This window comes from Anolis carolinensis, chromosome 1 (assembly GCF_035594765.1).
Source record: "Anolis carolinensis isolate JA03-04 chromosome 1, rAnoCar3.1.pri, whole genome shotgun sequence".
Taxonomy (NCBI): domain Eukaryota; kingdom Metazoa; phylum Chordata; class Lepidosauria; order Squamata; family Dactyloidae; genus Anolis; species Anolis carolinensis.
In genome coordinates this window covers 212,379,628-212,397,718 of record NC_085841.1, presented here as the reverse complement: position 1 = coordinate 212,397,718, position 18,091 = coordinate 212,379,628, and the positions used below count along the sequence as shown (strand labels likewise).

Genomic DNA, 18,091 nt, shown 5'->3' with positions numbered 1-18,091 from the left:
TGAATGTACTACCACCCCAGTGTCAGTTTAAAAAAAAAATAGATTAGAAAAAAAAATAGAGAAGAGAAGAAAGTATGTTATCCTTTCTCTCAAACTATATCTTTTCTTCTGAAAATGCACACCTCAGGCGTTTAGTCTTTTCCAGAGTTTATGTTTGTTTGTTTTTTTTTAAAAAAAACCTGATAATTCCTGATGCATGAAATCACCATTATATAGAATCTCTTACCCCTTGAACCTGAGATGCATCAGTAGCAAGTCTTATAGTCAAGGCCCCTGGGCTGTTCCTATGATCATCAAACCAACCAATTTCTTGGCCTAGCATAGCCTGGAAGCCGATTTTCCTTAACCGCCTCGTAAGCAGCTCCCCAGACTTTGCAAACGTGTATCCCTGAAAAAACACATATATTAAGTATTAATGTAATCACCTGGATCAATAAAGCTAGATGTAAGAAATGTGGAAGTGGAAGAAATGGAGTGACGGCTCAGGTACCTGCAAAAACTGTGTTACGAATGATATGATTCCAACAACAACAAAGAGCAAGCAGATGCTGTTGATTTGCGACCTTTGTTCTTCTTCATCAAGGACAGAGAAAGTCTTTGGGGAAAGAAAAGAAAATGCTTTAATATTAGAGAATCTCTTCACACAAGGAAAATGGAAGTTTATTGTGAGCCTCTTGCCTGGTATTTGTGGAACATGATTGCAATTATATGTAAGCCCAACCACAGGCATAGTCTAGTATCCTATGATGGTTTTGCAGCTGGCCTGCACATTGTTAATAAGATCTTTCAGGATGTTCTTTTCCCATGTGTTTTACTGATAAATGGCGGAAGAACAGGGATGAACATGCTAAACCCCTTTGCAACACATTTCTCCCAGCTTTTCCAACTGCTTTTACATGTTGAAAGCCAAAATCCAGGATTCTGAGAGCATTCAGCTGCTAAACACAGTCAAGCAAGGATCCAATTGCATAAGTCATTCTAAGCTCATTCAAATGAATTAACAAAGCCTCTCTTCAAGTCTTTGGTCTCTTTGATAAAAGATGATTGTGGAGAAGAGCGTGCAAATTGGGAGGGAGCTAACATATAAGATCTATTTTCCTCTTGATGTATCTTTTGAACCCATGCAGGAAAGGGGGCTCAACTAAGACCCCCACGGATTCTCAAATGGTTTGGCCATAGGTTTGGATTTGTGCTGATTTATTGATCTTAGGGAGACTGGTATTGAATTTTACTGGTGTCATACAGTATTTTTCATAAGTATTTTCTCCTTAACTAATTTTTAAAAAAGGAAACAAATGTGAGGCATGAAGTTGAAATGGCAGACAAAGGTTTGAGGAAATGAGACAAAAAGAGTTCCAGTGGCTGTAGAAAAAATAATGTTTATTCTCAGTGGCTAGAGAGAATAAGCAAATAAGAAAAGACCTTCTCCTATAATCAGGAAAGCAAAGGTGCCAGACAAAGAAACACAGATCCTTATATACTATTTTGGCCTACCTCTATCTACGTCACATAGGTATTATCCATCACCAATTAGTGTCAAAAAAGTCTTACTCGGCACTTAACTAAAAAGCTACCTTTGCATTTTCCTAAAATATAGACTACTTCAAGACCTCTGACCCTCCATTAGGCGTTATCTCTGGAATTTCCTATCTAGGCTCTCAGGGGTTCTCATTAATTAAGGAGTTCCCCCCTATCTTAGCTTTTAGGGAGCCATTAGCACTCCTACATGGCGCCAGATCTTATCTTGACATCCCAAAGCCTTAATTTGTCTTTTGTCCATTAGCTTATCTATTCTTGTTGACACTTAACATATGTCCCTGGTACTCAGAGTGAACTTTGGTCTTGCTTATGGGAAGACAATTATTTGCTGAGCAGAGTGTATTTTTGGGCTATAGGCATACAATTCTGCTTGTGATTACATTTTTCCTATTTCTATTTCTTAACATGATTACATTCAATATATAGTTTCCAATACAAGTATTATATTTGCCCAATACACCTTTATCAAAGTCTTTCAAGAAAGCGAAACCAGACTCTCTGACCTGAAATTATAAGCCCAACCCAAATTCCTTACACATATCAAAGTATGTAACAACAAAAAACTTGAGATCATAAGAGAAAAAAGTAAATGAAAAGTCAACGTGCAAAACAAAACTCCCTTACTACTAGGAATCTGTATTATTTAAATCAAGAATACACCATTTTATGAATGTCAAGGATCAATTCCCTCCAGGCCTGTTTGGTTCTGTTGTCTTGAATAGATATCTTTAAATATAAATGTTTTCATCTTAAACATATTGTCCTTTAATCTTGACTGATGGAACGTCAGAGAGGAAGTTTTTGCCCTTGGCCATAGACAGGCCTTCTGGTGTTTGAAGAAAGCCATCTTGCCTTTGCATAGTCTTCTATTTCCCAGGCTACATACAGTACTCGGTTCTTTCTCTAGTTTCTTTTGATCTCATATTTCATATTTCTGATACTACTGACTTGCAATGTGTCTATATGTTCCTTAAAATGTGTATCCAGAAATAAAGAGTATTAATTGTCACTTAAGATACTGATGACACTAAACTACACTAAAATCTGGAAAAGACCAGTAGACGTATGCAGCTACTAAGATAGGAGCAATCAAAGTATTATTAATAATTTCTTTTAAAATAATAATCTATGCAGCTTTGAAGCTGAATAAGGAAGCAATTATTAGAGAAAAGAAATAACAAGTAATGAGACTTTGAACAGTCAGCTTTGGAAAGGCCCACTAAGATACTAATGACTTTTCTCTCTGATATGGACATTTGTTTGACATTTTCTCTTAGCCTTAGAAAGTCAAATTTAATTATTTCCTCATTAGGAAATGTGAAATTAAATATGCATATCGAAGACATATCCAAAAGCAAAGCAGGAATATTTCAAACTTTCTAAAACATGCATAATGTCTCACTACCTTTGACATTCCTCAAAGGAAGATCATGGCTCCTACCTACCACAGTATCAAACATACTTTCCAGTAAAACAAGGCAGAATGGGGAAAGTGGCCAATTAATCACAGTGGCAAATGCAGTTGCCACTCCACTGACTTAACAGCATTTGCATTCAGTAAAGGCAAAAATGTATCAATATTTCTCATTATTGGATTCTCAGAAATACAAGTTGTGAGAGTCTCAGATAATATTTTTAAAACTTAGCTAGCTCCATAAAATCAAATTAATAGATTAGCATTCATAATTCCAAATCACTTGCTAAAAGGTTAGCACTTGGGTTTGAGTCATTATTTTGTCTGGGACAGTCAAGAAAAAAAAGATAAAATCAGTAACAAAAAGGAATATTTTCTGGCCCCAAGGAGGAGGATGGAAAAAGGAAGAAGAAAGTAACAGAAGTCTGATGGTGATCATAAATGTTGGAAACAGTGGCTACATAATATCTGATTGATAGATAACCAATGAGTAATGAAGTCTTTATTTTTAATGAAGTATAACAAGAGCTCTTGGTATAACAATGAACTTGGTGAGTGTAAGAAGGGGTTATGAGAAACTGGCTCTAACCAGTTTCTAAGAGAAACTGGTTCTAACCAATTCCACTATCCTACTCACCTGAGAAAGATCTGTTTGTTGTCTGTCTGTAGTCGTGGTTTCGACTTTCATGGATTTGATTATTCAGATATTAGATTAAAATGTCTTTTCTAGTAATCTCTAGGTCCTAAGGTGTGACTCTTTGGTCAACTTCCTCTGGTCACACTGGAGGACCTAGAGATTCCTAGAGAGAATATCTCCTTAAGAATCTCCTTGTCCTTCAGTGTGGTTCTATTCTCAACTCCCAGTGGAAATTGACTATAGAGTCATGCGGAAAGAAGTAGAAATACTTAGATGTTCTCTCAGGTAAAAAAAAATAGCAATGTTGTTATTTGCAATTTTTCACTTTCATGGCGGTCTTGTGCCCCTAATCCCAACATATGTTAAGGGCTGACTATATATACCGTATATACTTGAAGATAAGCTGAGTTTTATTTAAAAGCAATGTTTTTAAAAGCAAAAGGAGAGTTGAGTGACAGAACCTCTTGCAAGCCCGGAAGAAGAAAAAGATTGCATGGTGGAAGTGGAAGAAAAAGAGAGACTCTTGCAAATTTGCAGGCATCATCATCATCATCATCATCATTATTGCAAGAACGTTTGAGTCAAAAGGGCAGGAAAGGAGAGCAACAGAAGGTGTGTATTTCTTTTTATTCCTAAGAAAACAAAAACGGAGTGGGTTTTTTTTTTTTGGGAGAGTGAGGGAAGTTTTAAAAAGCCTTTTCTGGCTACTTTTAGAGTTTGAAAGAGGGAGAAATAAGAGGTGGGAAAGGGGAGGAGAAAAGAGACCAAAGTTGTTTTTAAGAAGGCTTTGCTTGCATTTCTTCCTTGGGCAAATGCATACCCCAAAGCTTGTAAATAATATGTAGATTTCCCCCTACAAATACATTAATTTAATATATGAATTTTCCCCTCTTATGTTTGCAGGTCTTTGCAAATCCTATATAGATATAGATATCTAGAAATTTCCATGTACCTGTATATCTCTACCTATATATATACATTAATTTTATATAATTTCCCCGCACATGTTTGCAAGTCTCTGCAAGTCCTATAAAGATATAATTCTCTATATAGAGAGCAATGTCTAGATAGATAGATATTAATATAGATATAGGCCTTTTAAATATGCACACACAGAGAGAGATGTCTAGATAGATGTAAACATAGATAAATGGGACTTGCAAATATTGCAGGAGGGAAATGCATATATATAGATTTGCAAACTTTTCAGGGGGAAAATGCAAATGTGAAATTAGTATATATAATTATAGAGCTATATCTAGCCCTGCATTGTTTATATAGGCATTGAATGTTTGCCTGTTACTATGTTGGAAGCCAGCCTGAGTCCCCATGGGGAGATAGATAGAGCAGGATACAAAGGAAGTTGTTATTGTTGATGATGATGATAATGATGATGATTATAAAGTTATTGTTGATACCATATTTTTTTATTGACCCTACTTATGCACTTACAGAGTTAGCTTACTGTTTTTCTTTGAAATACGGTAAATATTCAAAAAACATTTATCCCACTTATACCTCAGTTAATGTAATTTTATTGGTATCTATTTTTATTTTGAAATTTACCAGTAGCTGCTGCATTTCCTACCCTTGGCTTATACTCGAGTCAATACGTTTTCCCAGTTTTTGTGGTAAAATTAGGTGCCTCGGCTTATATTCGGGTCGGCTTATACTCGAGTATATACATTATATTTGTTTGCTAAATTGTGATTCATAGGGAAGGGACACTGATTGGCCAGGGTTCTGTCTCATATGCACATGCAGTGATCTTCCAGAGATGGGCATGAACCCTGGTCAAACAGGGACTTTTCTCATGTGTGGAAGCTCTGAACTACTGTATGGCAAAAACAGGGGTAGTTGCAAAAGTATTACAGCAGTGCAAAATTCCAACCCTGTTCTCACTTTCCATTTTCACTCAATACATAGTAGTGCAGTGGTTCTCAACCTGTGGGTCCCCAAATGTTTTGGCCTTCAACTCCGAGAAATCCTAACAGCTGGTAAACTGGCTGGGATTTCTCGGACTTGAAGGCCAAAACATCTGGGGACCCAAAGGTTGAGAACCACTGTAGTAGAGACACGGGAAAAATCTTGAACATATTGAAATTCAAGTCAATTCATGCAGTTGCTCAAGCAGATTTTCTTTTAGCACAAATGCAGCGCACAGCTTGTTTGGGTAAAGAACAGTACAGTCTAGCATGGTGATATGATTTCCATACAATTAAAAACATTTGTGCAGCATGTCCATAGCTATTCACTGCTTGCTCTATCCGGTTTAAGAAGGTACAGTTGGGTGAATTCTGCATATATTTTCAAACGCTGTACAGAACAGCTGGATGTATTCCATATGTCCTGGCATATGTATGCTACATTCAAGATCTCTTGTTGGGCATTGGAGATGGAAACAGCTTCTGTGAATAGCTATGGACATGCTGACTGGAGAATTCTGGAAGCTATAATCTAAAAAGTAAAATTTCCAGTCTTTCGCTAGGATCCCAATGGCTCTATTTGTTGGTTCAGTATGTGCACTCTTTTTATTTTTCTTCTCAAAAGTTGCTGCTGTTATATATTTACAACATGTTATTACACTGCCTTGAATTCCTTGGAGGAAAAGTAGGAAGTCAATCAATCAGTCACTCAATAAAACATTGTTGTGTGTACACATTTATCATCTCAGTTTCTCTAGTTCTACAGAGAGAAACCATATGCAAAGAGTATTTGTGCATTTGTGTATTTTTGACTTGGGCATGAGGTGAGAATGCCTGTGATTCTTACAGACTCACCTGCTGAGTTTTTGAAATGAAGTTTCTTCTGGGAAACAAATATTGTATGATGGATATCAGAATTAAAGCTATGAGTGCCACCAAATCCCAAGACTTTGGTGGCAGATGTCCTCAGCAAAAAAACAAAAAAAAAACATTTGTGCACAGGGCATTTTGGATACCCTTTGAGATAACATCTGCCCAGAGTTCCACTCAGACCTCTGAGCAGAAATAAAATGATTCAATGCAAAGCAAAAAAAATTGGTCATGTCCTACCCCAAGAATCTGACTGAACAACAAGGCATAAAGTGGATTGACTGCTCCATTGACAGCAGCTCCCAGTGATCCAACCACCATATAAGGCCATTCAGGAGCATTGTACTTCAAAATCCTGGCAACATTAGCAGGTTCTACTTCCTCCTGTACAGTAAGTAGTTCCTTAAAAAAGAAGAAGAAGAGGTGAGCTGGGATAGTCATGCTGAAATTAAAAAAAGGTTTATTTTATCAACATATCAACATATAATAGCAGTCTCAGATATTTCTGAGAAATACCGAACTTCCTCTTACACTCTACTATGGTGAGGGGGACTTCCATGTGTACTGACAGTGATGTAATTAGATTTTATTCATCTAGAATCTAGATTTTTTTTCTCTTTTGAAGAGCTCAGTAGAAGCAAAGCACTTGCAAATCTATTGACCTGTGTATTTGATGATATCTTGACTCATTGGGAATTTTATATATGGAGTTTTTCAGAGCACTTTTGAGAATATTTTCACTGTTCTTTTTAGCAGAATTTTTGTAAGCCGCCCTGAGTCCCCTCGGGTGAGAAGGGCGGGGTATAAATGTTGTAAATAAATAATAAATATGATCAGTGGTAACATAATATTCCAACCCTTTGAAAAGTGGTAGCACGAGCAGAGACAAAAATGGCTATCACTTCCCCTCTTAAAAGTCCCAGATCCTTTTCACTCCTCTCAGAATTCAGAGACTTTATACCTTACAAAGAGAGAAAGCTGTCTGATCACACATCAGACTATCGGTCCATTCAACCCAAGATTGCCAGCTCCACCAACTGGGAAAGGCTTTGAGGAATTTAGATAGGACTGTTTCCCAACCCTATCCGGAAGTAACAAATACTGAATTTAGAACTGTTTGCATGCAAAGTTCTAACTGTGAGCTATGGGTTCTTCTCAGATTTATCCCACTATATAGATATAACACTTCTTTAATTGCTATCTCCATGCTCCGCTTCTTCAATTTTGCTTTCCCATACTATCTTCCCATCTATGCTACGTATCCAAATATTTCATCCAAAAACCTTGATTTTTTAAAACACTAATGGGAATGAGATTTTATAGCTCACTCCTAAAAATAGACTAGATCTAGCCTATAGCCACAATAATCTCTATGATTCTATGAAAGGTAAATAGAATTACATTGCATCCGCATGGGTAATTTCTCTATATAGCCTCAGGGTTCAACTCACTTTTGGGTTCTCCACCATGTTCTTATAGCACTTTTAACTTCCTCCATGTTTATAAGTCTCACTTAGTGCACTTTGATCAGCCCATCCTTATGTTTTTATTGATGTGTTTTAACTTTGTCTTATTAATGGTTTGATTTTAATCGTATGTTTTAATTTTTCATTTGTGCGTTTTCGGTATTTGATGTTTTTGTATGTATACTCTTTTGCATTTGTAAGCCGCCCTGAGTCCCTGCGGGGAGATAGAGGCAGGGTACAAGAATAAAATTATTATTATTATTATTATTATTATTATTATTATTATTATTATTATTATTATTATTAATTACATAAATAAATAAATAAAAATGAATAAATCCTGCCCATAGAAACCAAAATACCAGCAGAATTAGCTCTGTTCTTGACTTTTTTGCGACATGCTACATTTCCATTTGTAAGAGGGTTTTTTTAAAATCCTTGTTCAGCATTCAGCAATAAAATCCCCTTTCCATAAAGTGCAGAAGCAGTTTTCTTTACCCATTCTAATATAAGCTTATATGAAATTATAATTAAAGTACATGAAGTTATATGTTGCAGGTGAGCAACATGTGGTCTGCCACGTGTTGTTGGACTGCAACTCCCATCTGCCTTAATGGTACAACCAATAATGTAGGATTCTAGATTATGCAGTCCAACAATATCTGGGAACAGGGTTGTTGTATGTCTTTCGGGCTGTGTGGCCATGTTCCAGAAGTATTCTCTCCTGACGTTTCGCCCACATCTATGGCAGGCATCCTCAGAGGTTGTGAGGTATGGATAAACTAAGTAAGGAAAGGAAAGAATATATATATCTGTGGAGACTCCAGGGTGTGATGAACCAGCCCGGACACAGTATATTATTTGAGAACACAGAAATGCTGGACCATTCCAACAACTATCATGTCAGACTACACAGAGAAGCCATTGAAATCCACAAGCATGTGGACAACTTCAACAGAAAGGAAGAAACCATGAAAATGAACAAAATCTGGCTACCAGTATTAAAAAATTCTAAAATCAAAACAGAAGATGGGAACCAACACTCTGAGGGCAGAGGGCAGCTAATGACTGAACAAAGGATGCCCCCCAGGCAAGAGACAAAACCTTTCCAATGCTAATTAGGGTGATTAACTGAAACATTAATGCTGGCTTCCCAGTGACAAAGGACTCTTGCCACACCCTGGACTCTCCACAGATATATATATTATTTCCTTTCCTTACTTAGTTTATCCATACCTCACAACCTCTGAGGATGCCTGCCATAGATGTGGGCGAAATGTCAGGAGAGAATACTTCTGGAACATGGCCACACAACCCGAAAGACATACAACAACCCTGTGATCCCGGCCATGAAAGCCTTCAACAACACAATATCTGGGAAGTCCATATATTCCCCAACCCTGACATACAGTACATAACCAGTAATAGAAACTGGAATGGATGATCACAAGAAAAATATGAGGAGGACCAAAAGTTGCAAGAATACTCAAGAAACACTAGATTTCAATTCAAAATCTTATTAACATGTTATTTAACAGAGTCAAATGAGCTGTTCATAATTAGATTTCAACAGGAATTTTACTATATTATTCTCCAGTAGTACACAGTCAATTGTAAATCTAACATGTGCTAAAAACCATTCCAGTACTCATATTTACTGGAAACAGTTCTTGTCTAGTCATATGTTCAGTGTTATGTACCCATTCAAATAACCTTACTGACAATGTATTACAAAATTAATTTTGATAATTAATATTATCTATAACACTCACTGCATCTGCATTTTAATATTTTACTTTTTATGATGCACAAAAAACACATGGAAGAATTAATGTGCAGATTTTTATAGGAAATAAAGCCTGGTAATTGGACACTTGTCTCTCCTTGTTAAGGAATATTACCAACCTGTTTCAGTGGCCTAGCGTTTTCTTCATATTGAGGAGTTGGGCTGTAGTTATGCTCTGAATAGTCTCCCACCATTGATACTGGATGGTCTGGGACTAGGTTTGATAACTGAGATCTGGTACGCTGTCGAAGAGAAGCCCTATAAAGAGAAAAAGAATAAAGAGAAATGCCTACATTTTAAAAAGATCAGTATAAAGAGTTTATATCATCATGTGGAATCCAGTTAAAATAAAATGGCACCATATAGGAAAGGTTTTCTCCTGTTCATTCTTTTCTTGTTGTGATTCTTATTAAAACACATGCACTATTTTTTACTTTTGCCTATATTCAAGTGTAAACACCAATGGTTGTCTGGCCAATCTGGTACTACACATGCACAAGAATGAGGTATTATTAGATTCATTAAAATCCCAGGATTTGCCATGTGGACAATGGGGTGGGGAAGGGTTTCAAGCTCTATCCTAATATTTGGCTGGGTCACCCCTCCTGAAATGATCAGGCAAATCTGGAGCATCAAGACACTCAAGAAATCTAATTCTAAGTACCGTATATACTAGAGTATAAGCCAACCCAACTATAAGCCGAGGCACCTAATTTTACCACAAAAAACTGGGAAAACATTGACTCAAGTATAAGCTGAGAGCGGTAAATCTCAGAAATAAAAATAGATAATAATAAAATTACATTTTTGAATATTTACATAAAACTGTAATTTAAGATAACACTGTCCAACTCTGATTAAATCATTATTCTCAACTTCTTCAATGTAAATGTGCTTATTTATCCTAATAATAATAATAGAGTAAAATAATAAATGTAATAATAGAGTAAATTAATAAATGTATTAACAATAATAGAGTAAGATAATAAATACAATAACAATAATATCAGAATGAAATAATAAATCTATTAATAATAATAATAAAAATAGATTAAAATAAATTCAATAGTAGCAATAATAACAAGAGTAAAATGGTAAATGTAATAATAATAATAATAATAATAAGTAGAGGAAAATAATAAATGTAACAATGCCAATAATAGAGGAAAATAATAAATGTGCCATATATACTTGAGTATAAGCTGACCCGAATATAAGCCAACCAGGACCCTCACCCGAGTATAAGCCGAGGGGGGCTTTTTCAGTTCTAAAAAAGGACTGAAAAACCTAGCTATACTCTTGCATATACAGTAAATTATATTTCTCTTGCTTTCATGATACTCAGATAATTACCACTTTTTGTTGAATGACAATGATTACAAAGACAAATGATGTTTTTTTTATTTTGAAACATGCCAGTGAGTAGTGAAAATTAACAATGGTCTGCCTGCAAATGTCAGATCCTCACATGTTAAAAATAATTCTTGGATCCCTGATCTACAAATACAAAACATCTTTAGGAAGAATAGAAAAAAATGAAGTTGAGGGAGAATGCCAAGAAACTGCCTACTGAAGACTGGGCAGGCTCAGTGAACACAGAATGATATCTTCATTTCTATAGGAGGGAATAGGAAAACCAGGTGGAAAGATGAATAGAAAGCATTGGCTGAAATCCTGAATTATCACATTGCTCTGTTAAAGGTAAAGGTTCCCCCTGACGTTAAGTCCAGTCATGTCTGACTGGAGGGTTGGTGCTCATCTCCATTTCTAAGCCGAAGAGCCGGCGTTGTCCGTAGACACCTCCAAAGTCATGTGGCCGGTATGACTGCATGGAGCGCTGTTACCTTCCCGCCAGAGCAGTACCTATTGATCTACTCGCATTGGCATGTTTTCGAACTGCTAGGTTGGCAGGAGCTGGAGCTAACAGCAGCCGCTCATGTCGCTCCTGGGGTTTGAACCTGGGACCTTTCGGTCTGCAAGTTCAGCAGCTCAGCGCTTTAACACACTTCGCCACCGGGGCTCTGTTACAGTCCTACAAATCAGTGCCACTCAATGTTGTGGTCTGTGAACCAGTGCCAGTCCCAACTGTAAGAAATGGGCACAAATATGGTGCCAGTCTGTGGCACACTGGGGAGTGGGGATTGCCAGTGCCCCTCATTAGATAGATTAAGCATCACTGCTATAGATGGAATAATGGAGAATTAATGTTCCTTAAATGCAATGAGGTTTACTTGCAAACAGCTGTGCATATCATTGCTGTCTTTGTTGTGACTTGTACTAATTCCAAAGACACTTTTGTTGGGCACATTCCTGCAAACTTCATGAGCAAATGGTTGGATATAATCTTGATGATGACATACTTGGGTTATGTCAGCACAAGTCATTCTACAAAGAAGGCGAAAGCGGCGATTTACTGTGTCCTTTCAAAACTACCGCACTGAAAGGAAGACAGCATCTCCAGCAAGAGAATGCCTTGCATGGTCATTCAGGAGTTGGAGAATTGGGGGTACCCAAGCAGTAGCTGGCAGCAGTTTTGCAGCTGGGCAATGAAAGAAGAGATTGTATTTCTGGATCTTTATTAAGAGTTAGACCTGCAGGATCAGGAGGCAAACTGGTAGAACAGAACTGGCAAAACAGTATGCTGGCAGATCTCAGTCAAGGGCTGAATTGACCCCTGGATCAAATATACAATTTTATGTGACAGATTTGCATCTGGTTGTTCAGCTATTGCAAAGATGCCTCTGTATATTCCTCTCCTTTCTACCAGCTTGAAAGCAAGGGAAGGAAACAACTTCTCAACTAGCCTATTTAAAAAATTCATAGATGGAGACATATATAACACAGAATAATAGAGGAGGAAAGATCAGGAGCTTGCTCATCAAACATACAAGACTAGTGTGGTTAGGCCCCTGTCAATGTATTTCTAAACAGTGTGAGTTTCAAGATTATTTTTGCATTTGTGGAATAGTTGTTCATACTTTTATCTCAGAACAAAGCTTACAAACTGAGATGCTAAGAGGATGCTCATTTCACAATAACAATCTTGTTTCAAAGCCTTTAGTGAAAATAATCAGGTTCCAGACAAGCACTTTAGCCCCGCTGGTGAACTATATTTAAAATTCTTCTCTATACAAAGCAGATTTATGAGACAAGCTTGTCTCTCCTGGTGAATACTAATTGTCTGTGGTAAACTGATTCCCATTTAAAAGGATCTAAACCCTTAGAGGTTGCCCATTGAAAGTTAATGTTGTATGCAGTTTTTTTCAATAGAATATGTCTTGCATTTAGAATATGTCTTGCATTTCTAAGTCCGAAACACACACACATTTATACACACTCGTATAGATATCACAATGGACATTCTATAACAAAACTGTCCTTATTGCATCAATTCCTACATTATTTTAAAGTGATATCTCACGGGTTGGACATTGATCTGCAAAATCATATATGCACTTTCCACAAGAAAAGGATTTTTCAAATTATTTTTCTACGTGTTTTTTCACCAGCTAACACTACGTTGTGCAATGTTCCATATTTAACAGTACGAAGACCTGATCTTACCTCAGGCTGGAACGGTAACTTCCCCTGCTGAAGGACTGTACTTTCTCAAGTCTTGGTTCTGATACTGCAAAACATAGAGGCTCATTAGAAGAAAAGTCAAATTGCTATTAGTTACCATTTTAAAAATGGTTGTTTAGTTTTACACTGCATGAAACAAATCTATTAGGAGGCCAAAAGTGTGATGCAAATCTAAGTGGACTTTTATGTTACGGGTCTGAAGTGTGCTTATTTGGCAAGCTCCTCTTCATGGATTAATGTTCTGCCATGATTTTATGTCTGGCTACCAGGGAGTGGTGTCAATCTCTACCAAGTCAAAAAAGGAGCACAATCAAAGCCCTGACAGACCATGCACAAAGAATCTGTGATCCTCACCTCCTCCAAGGTGAACTAAACCACCTAAACTGGGCTCTACAGGCCAATGGATAGTCCACCACACACATCAGAAGAGCTGCAAGGCCAAGAACAAGCCATGAGAGTCAAGACAAAGATCCACACAGAGGAAAGGTGTTCTTTCCATACATCAAGGGAACCACTGACCGCGTAGGCAAACTGATGAAGAAGCACAACCTACAAACTATCTACAGACCCACAAAGAAAATCCAACAAATGCTACGGTCAGCGAAAGACAAGAGGGATCCTCTCTCCTCTGCAGGAGTCTACCGGATACCATGCAGCTTTGGACAAGTCTACATAGGGACCTCCAAATGCAGCGCCCAAACAAGAGTCAAAGAACATGAAAGGCACTGCAGACTAATTCAACCAGAGAAATCAGCCATAGCAGAGCACTTGATGAACCAGCCTGGACACAGTATATTATTTGAGAACACATAAATGCTTGACCACTCCAACAACTATCATGTCAGACTACACAGAGAAGCCATTGAAATCCACAAGCATGTGGACAACTTCAACAGAAAGGAAGAAACCATGAAAATGAACAAAATCTGGCTACCAGTATTAAAAAAAACTCTAAAATCAAAACAGTAGATGGGAACCAACACTCTGAGGGCAGAGGACAGCTAATGACTGAACAAAGGATGCCCCCCAGGCAAGAGACAAAACCTTTCCAATGCTAATTAGGGTGATTAACTGAAACATTAATACTGGCTTCCCAGTGACAAAGGACTCTTGCCACACCCTGGACTCTCCACAGATATATATTCTTTCCTTTCCTTACTTAGCTTATCCATACCTCACAACCTCTGAGGATGCCTGCCATAGATGTTGGCGAAACGTCAGGAGAGAATACTTCTGGAACATGGCCACACAGCCCGAAAGACATACAACAACCCTGTGATCCCGGCCATGAAAGCCTTCAACAACTCATCTACCTATTCTGTTCACAGGAAAAATGTGTTATGTGGCCCTTCACACTTCAGCAGGGAATCCTCAAGCAGATTTTTCACCAAGAGTAGAATCCCACAGAGTAGTCACTTGGGGCAGGTTTTGTTGGATTGTATAGCAGGTGGCATGTGGGAGAGTTACCTACGGTAGTAAAACTTCCCTTCAAAGCAAAATGTCATGGCAAATACATAACTGGAATGTCAGAACAAAAGTGAAACTAGAACCAGTTATACTAACATATTAATTTAGTACATTACACGCCATTTTTTTTACAAGAGAAGAACACTTAAGTAAGTGAGCCTCTGCCTCAGTCTGAAATGCTACATTTCAGCACATGACTAGCTCTGTTGTCTCTTCTGACATGGTGAAAGCAAGACAAAATTAGATGCAATAAATGAAGAAGCACCTCTGACTGTTGGCTGGCCACAATGGCATACACTAGAAAAGGATGCACACTTGAAGCAATTTACATTCTGTTTCTGATATTTTGTAATACTGTTTCAGGAAGATGAGGAACTCTTTTAGAAAAATATCGAGATTGACATAGTCATATCAATTTTAGCAAGACATTCCTAAAATGAACTGCAACAAAGGAACCAGCTCGCCCAGGCATATGTGTAAAAATATGTGTATTATTGTTTTTATCTTTTATATTGTGATTCGTATTATGTTGTTGTTTATTTTGTCCTTATGTTGTTTGGGCCTCTGCCTCATGTAAGCTGCCCTGAGTCCCCGCGGGGAGATGATGGTGGGGTATAAATATATTATTATTATTATTATTATTATTATTATTATTATTATTATTATTATTATTATTATTATTAAAGAACTCTGGTATGAACATCACTGACAAAGCACATGTATCTTATTCCCACCAGCAAACCTTTGATTCCCCCACCCCAAAGGTTTCAGCAGCAGCTCCCAGAATATCTCACCATTGAGCATGCTGGATGGGACTTTGGGGAGATGAATAACATGCATCTGGACAGCCAGTCTCCTCACTTATGTTCCAAGACTGAAATTCAATGTTTAATTGTTCAATGTTTAATTGTTGCTGGATTGATCTATCTGTCCATTCCATAATAGTCCCATTGTTGTTGTCTTGTCATTTTATACCGCACTTTATTGTCCATTCAACTGTGAAATTTCCTTTCCCCATTTCGTAACACTCTGCACTTTGCCTGGGATCTACGACTTAGTCTCCTGTTTTTAATACTGTATCCTGCTTGTTGATTTTAATGAATGTTTTTATTGATGTTGATGTTTTTTACTGGGATAATTGTTTTATTACTTTGTTACTGTTATTGGGATAATTGTGTTATTGCTCTGTTATTGTTATTTGATTGTTTTATCGGGCCAGGCCCCATGTAAGCTGCCCCGAGTCCCTTTGGGGAGATGGGGCGGGGTATAAAAATAAAGTTATTGTTGTTGTTGTTGTTGTTGTTGTTAGACTCAACTAAACTGAATAAATTGAACTTGCATAAGTGTTGACTTATCAAGTTCGTATTAATCCAACAGATCTATTTTAATTGTGACTAACAAATGAGTTTTAAAGCAAAGATTATAGTTTAGTAGGTGTGATGGCACGAGTGGCGCTATCTATATGTCGAACTGTAAGTTGCAAGATTTTAATTGTATCATGCCTGATTTTGCTTTTACCCTGTAAATGTAGTTGGACTGATTGGTTATTTATAGCTGTCAATCAATGTTGTTTGTACCAGTTATATTGCTCCCTCAGCTCAATTGTTTGACTCCACCTCTTCCTGGAGTAGGACAGTGTTTCCTTTTTCATTCCACCATCAAGCTTTCTAACAGATGGACGCAAGAGAGAGACTTGGCTCTAAAAGCCCTTGATTAAGTCACCTCTCAGTACCAATTCTGAGGTTCTTACCCTTGAGACTTATGCTTCATGTTCAGGGTCAACCTGGACGACGTTGAGGAGTCTCAAGCGCCTTCAAATCAGTTCTTTGGCATTAGAGGAAGACTGTGTCTTCAAACATAGGCCATTTGGACTGAGGCTGAGGATTGCTCCAGCATTCACAGCCATTGAGAAAGAGGGACCTGGAAAAGCTTCTCAGCTACAAATCTCATTGGACTTAAGACAACCAAAGACTGTAATGTATACTTTCCTTTGCCCTTTTGAAACCTCCAGCTTATTGGGATAACCTTTTGTGAACAATAAAACCAGTTTTGAGTTATCTACAGTATTTTGGTCCTTGGAAGTTCCAGTTTCCCTAAAGGAGGGCAAGAAGCAATCCCCTGGGGAAAGATGTCACGTCCATGCCTCTTTCGCTAAGAGTTATAGCCCCAGGTGCGACAGCACAGTAGGAAAGCAATTCTTGCCATCTCCAGTTAGAAAGATCAGAAAGTAGATGACGGGAAAGATTCTTATCTTGGAGAGTGGGTACAAGTAGAGTAGTATCTGAGGTGAGCCTGACCTTCTGCAAAGCAGGCTCTTTGATTCTTATTATGCATGCGACTACAGCCTGAATCTTCACGGACCCATAGTAATAAAAGGTTCACACTCTATTAAACTGGAATTCACTCATCAACATGTTTAAAATGTGCACAAATAAGATACTTGCTTTGTGCTGATGTTTCTGTGAGTGCCTTGTCTCCTTGGCTTTGCAAAGTCACTAGGGTAAAATAAACCCCTTTCCGTTCCATCAGTTCCTCGTGTTTTCCCCTTTCCACAGCTCTGCCATGTTCAAAACCAATTATGACATCAGCAGTTTTGACTGTGGATAAGCGATGTGCAATGGAGATCGCAGTGCGTCCAAGGCGTACCTAAGGCAGGGAAAATATTCTCAGAGTAGAGCAATGGCATGAAGGAAAGTATATAGATTTGCCATTTTTATCACAAGGAATGAATCCTACTTGAATTGGCCGTCTGCAAGGACGTTGCCCAGGGGACGCCCGGATGTTTTGATGTTTTACCATCCTTGTGGGAGACTTTTCTCATGTCCCTGCATGGAGCTGGAACTGATAGAGGGAGCTCATCCACGTTCTCCCCGGTGGGATTCGAACCTGGCACCTTTCACGTCAGCAACCCAACCTTCAAGTCACAAGGCTTTTATCCCCTAGGCCATCGCAGGCTCTGTTAGCCTCACGATAGACCTAAAAGGAAATGACTAGCTGAGTGGGTTATTTCCTGTTCCTCAGAAGAGATTCTACTTGCTATGCCACACTTGCTCTACTAACTGTTTTCAAATGTTTTATCTTGGAATCTTAGCATAAAAACATTTAATGCTAACCTCAAAGATTAAAAGATCAGAGATAAGTGGGCGTTTGTTTCCACACCTAGTTCTGTCATCTTGAAACAATATTGAAACATGGCAAACCTTATGAAGTGCCTCTTGAACTATAGCTTCACTTTCATTGTCCAGTGCTGAGGTAGCCATGTCCAGAAGCAGGATTTTAGGTTTCCGAACTAAGGCTCGAGCAATAGCAATTCTCTGCTTCTGACCTCCGCTCATTTGGCCACCTCCTTCTCCAACCAGAGTCTCAAATTGCTGAAATACACAGAGAGAATAGTAATGGAGCAGC

The 18,091-nt window shown here is 38.0% G+C and overlaps 1 protein-coding gene across 2 annotated transcripts in view; it reads right to left on the bottom strand.

Moving 5' to 3' along the window:
* The window catches only part of abcb11 (ATP binding cassette subfamily B member 11), a 168,147-nt gene that overhangs the window by 25,852 nt on the left and 124,204 nt on the right, over positions 1–18,091 (bottom strand). For both annotated transcript variants that reach the window (XM_062964889.1, XM_062964885.1), the window contains exons 16-22: positions 17,887–18,057; positions 17,131–17,332; positions 13,202–13,265; positions 9,757–9,895; positions 6,626–6,787; positions 491–595; positions 227–388 (exon numbers count right to left, since the gene is read on the bottom strand). In XM_062964889.1, coding sequence (XP_062820959.1) covers positions 227–388; positions 491–595; positions 6,626–6,787; positions 9,757–9,895; positions 13,202–13,265; positions 17,131–17,332; positions 17,887–18,057 — 1,005 coding nt within the window. The remainder of the gene's footprint in view (positions 1–226; positions 389–490; positions 596–6,625; positions 6,788–9,756; positions 9,896–13,201; positions 13,266–17,130; positions 17,333–17,886; positions 18,058–18,091) is intronic.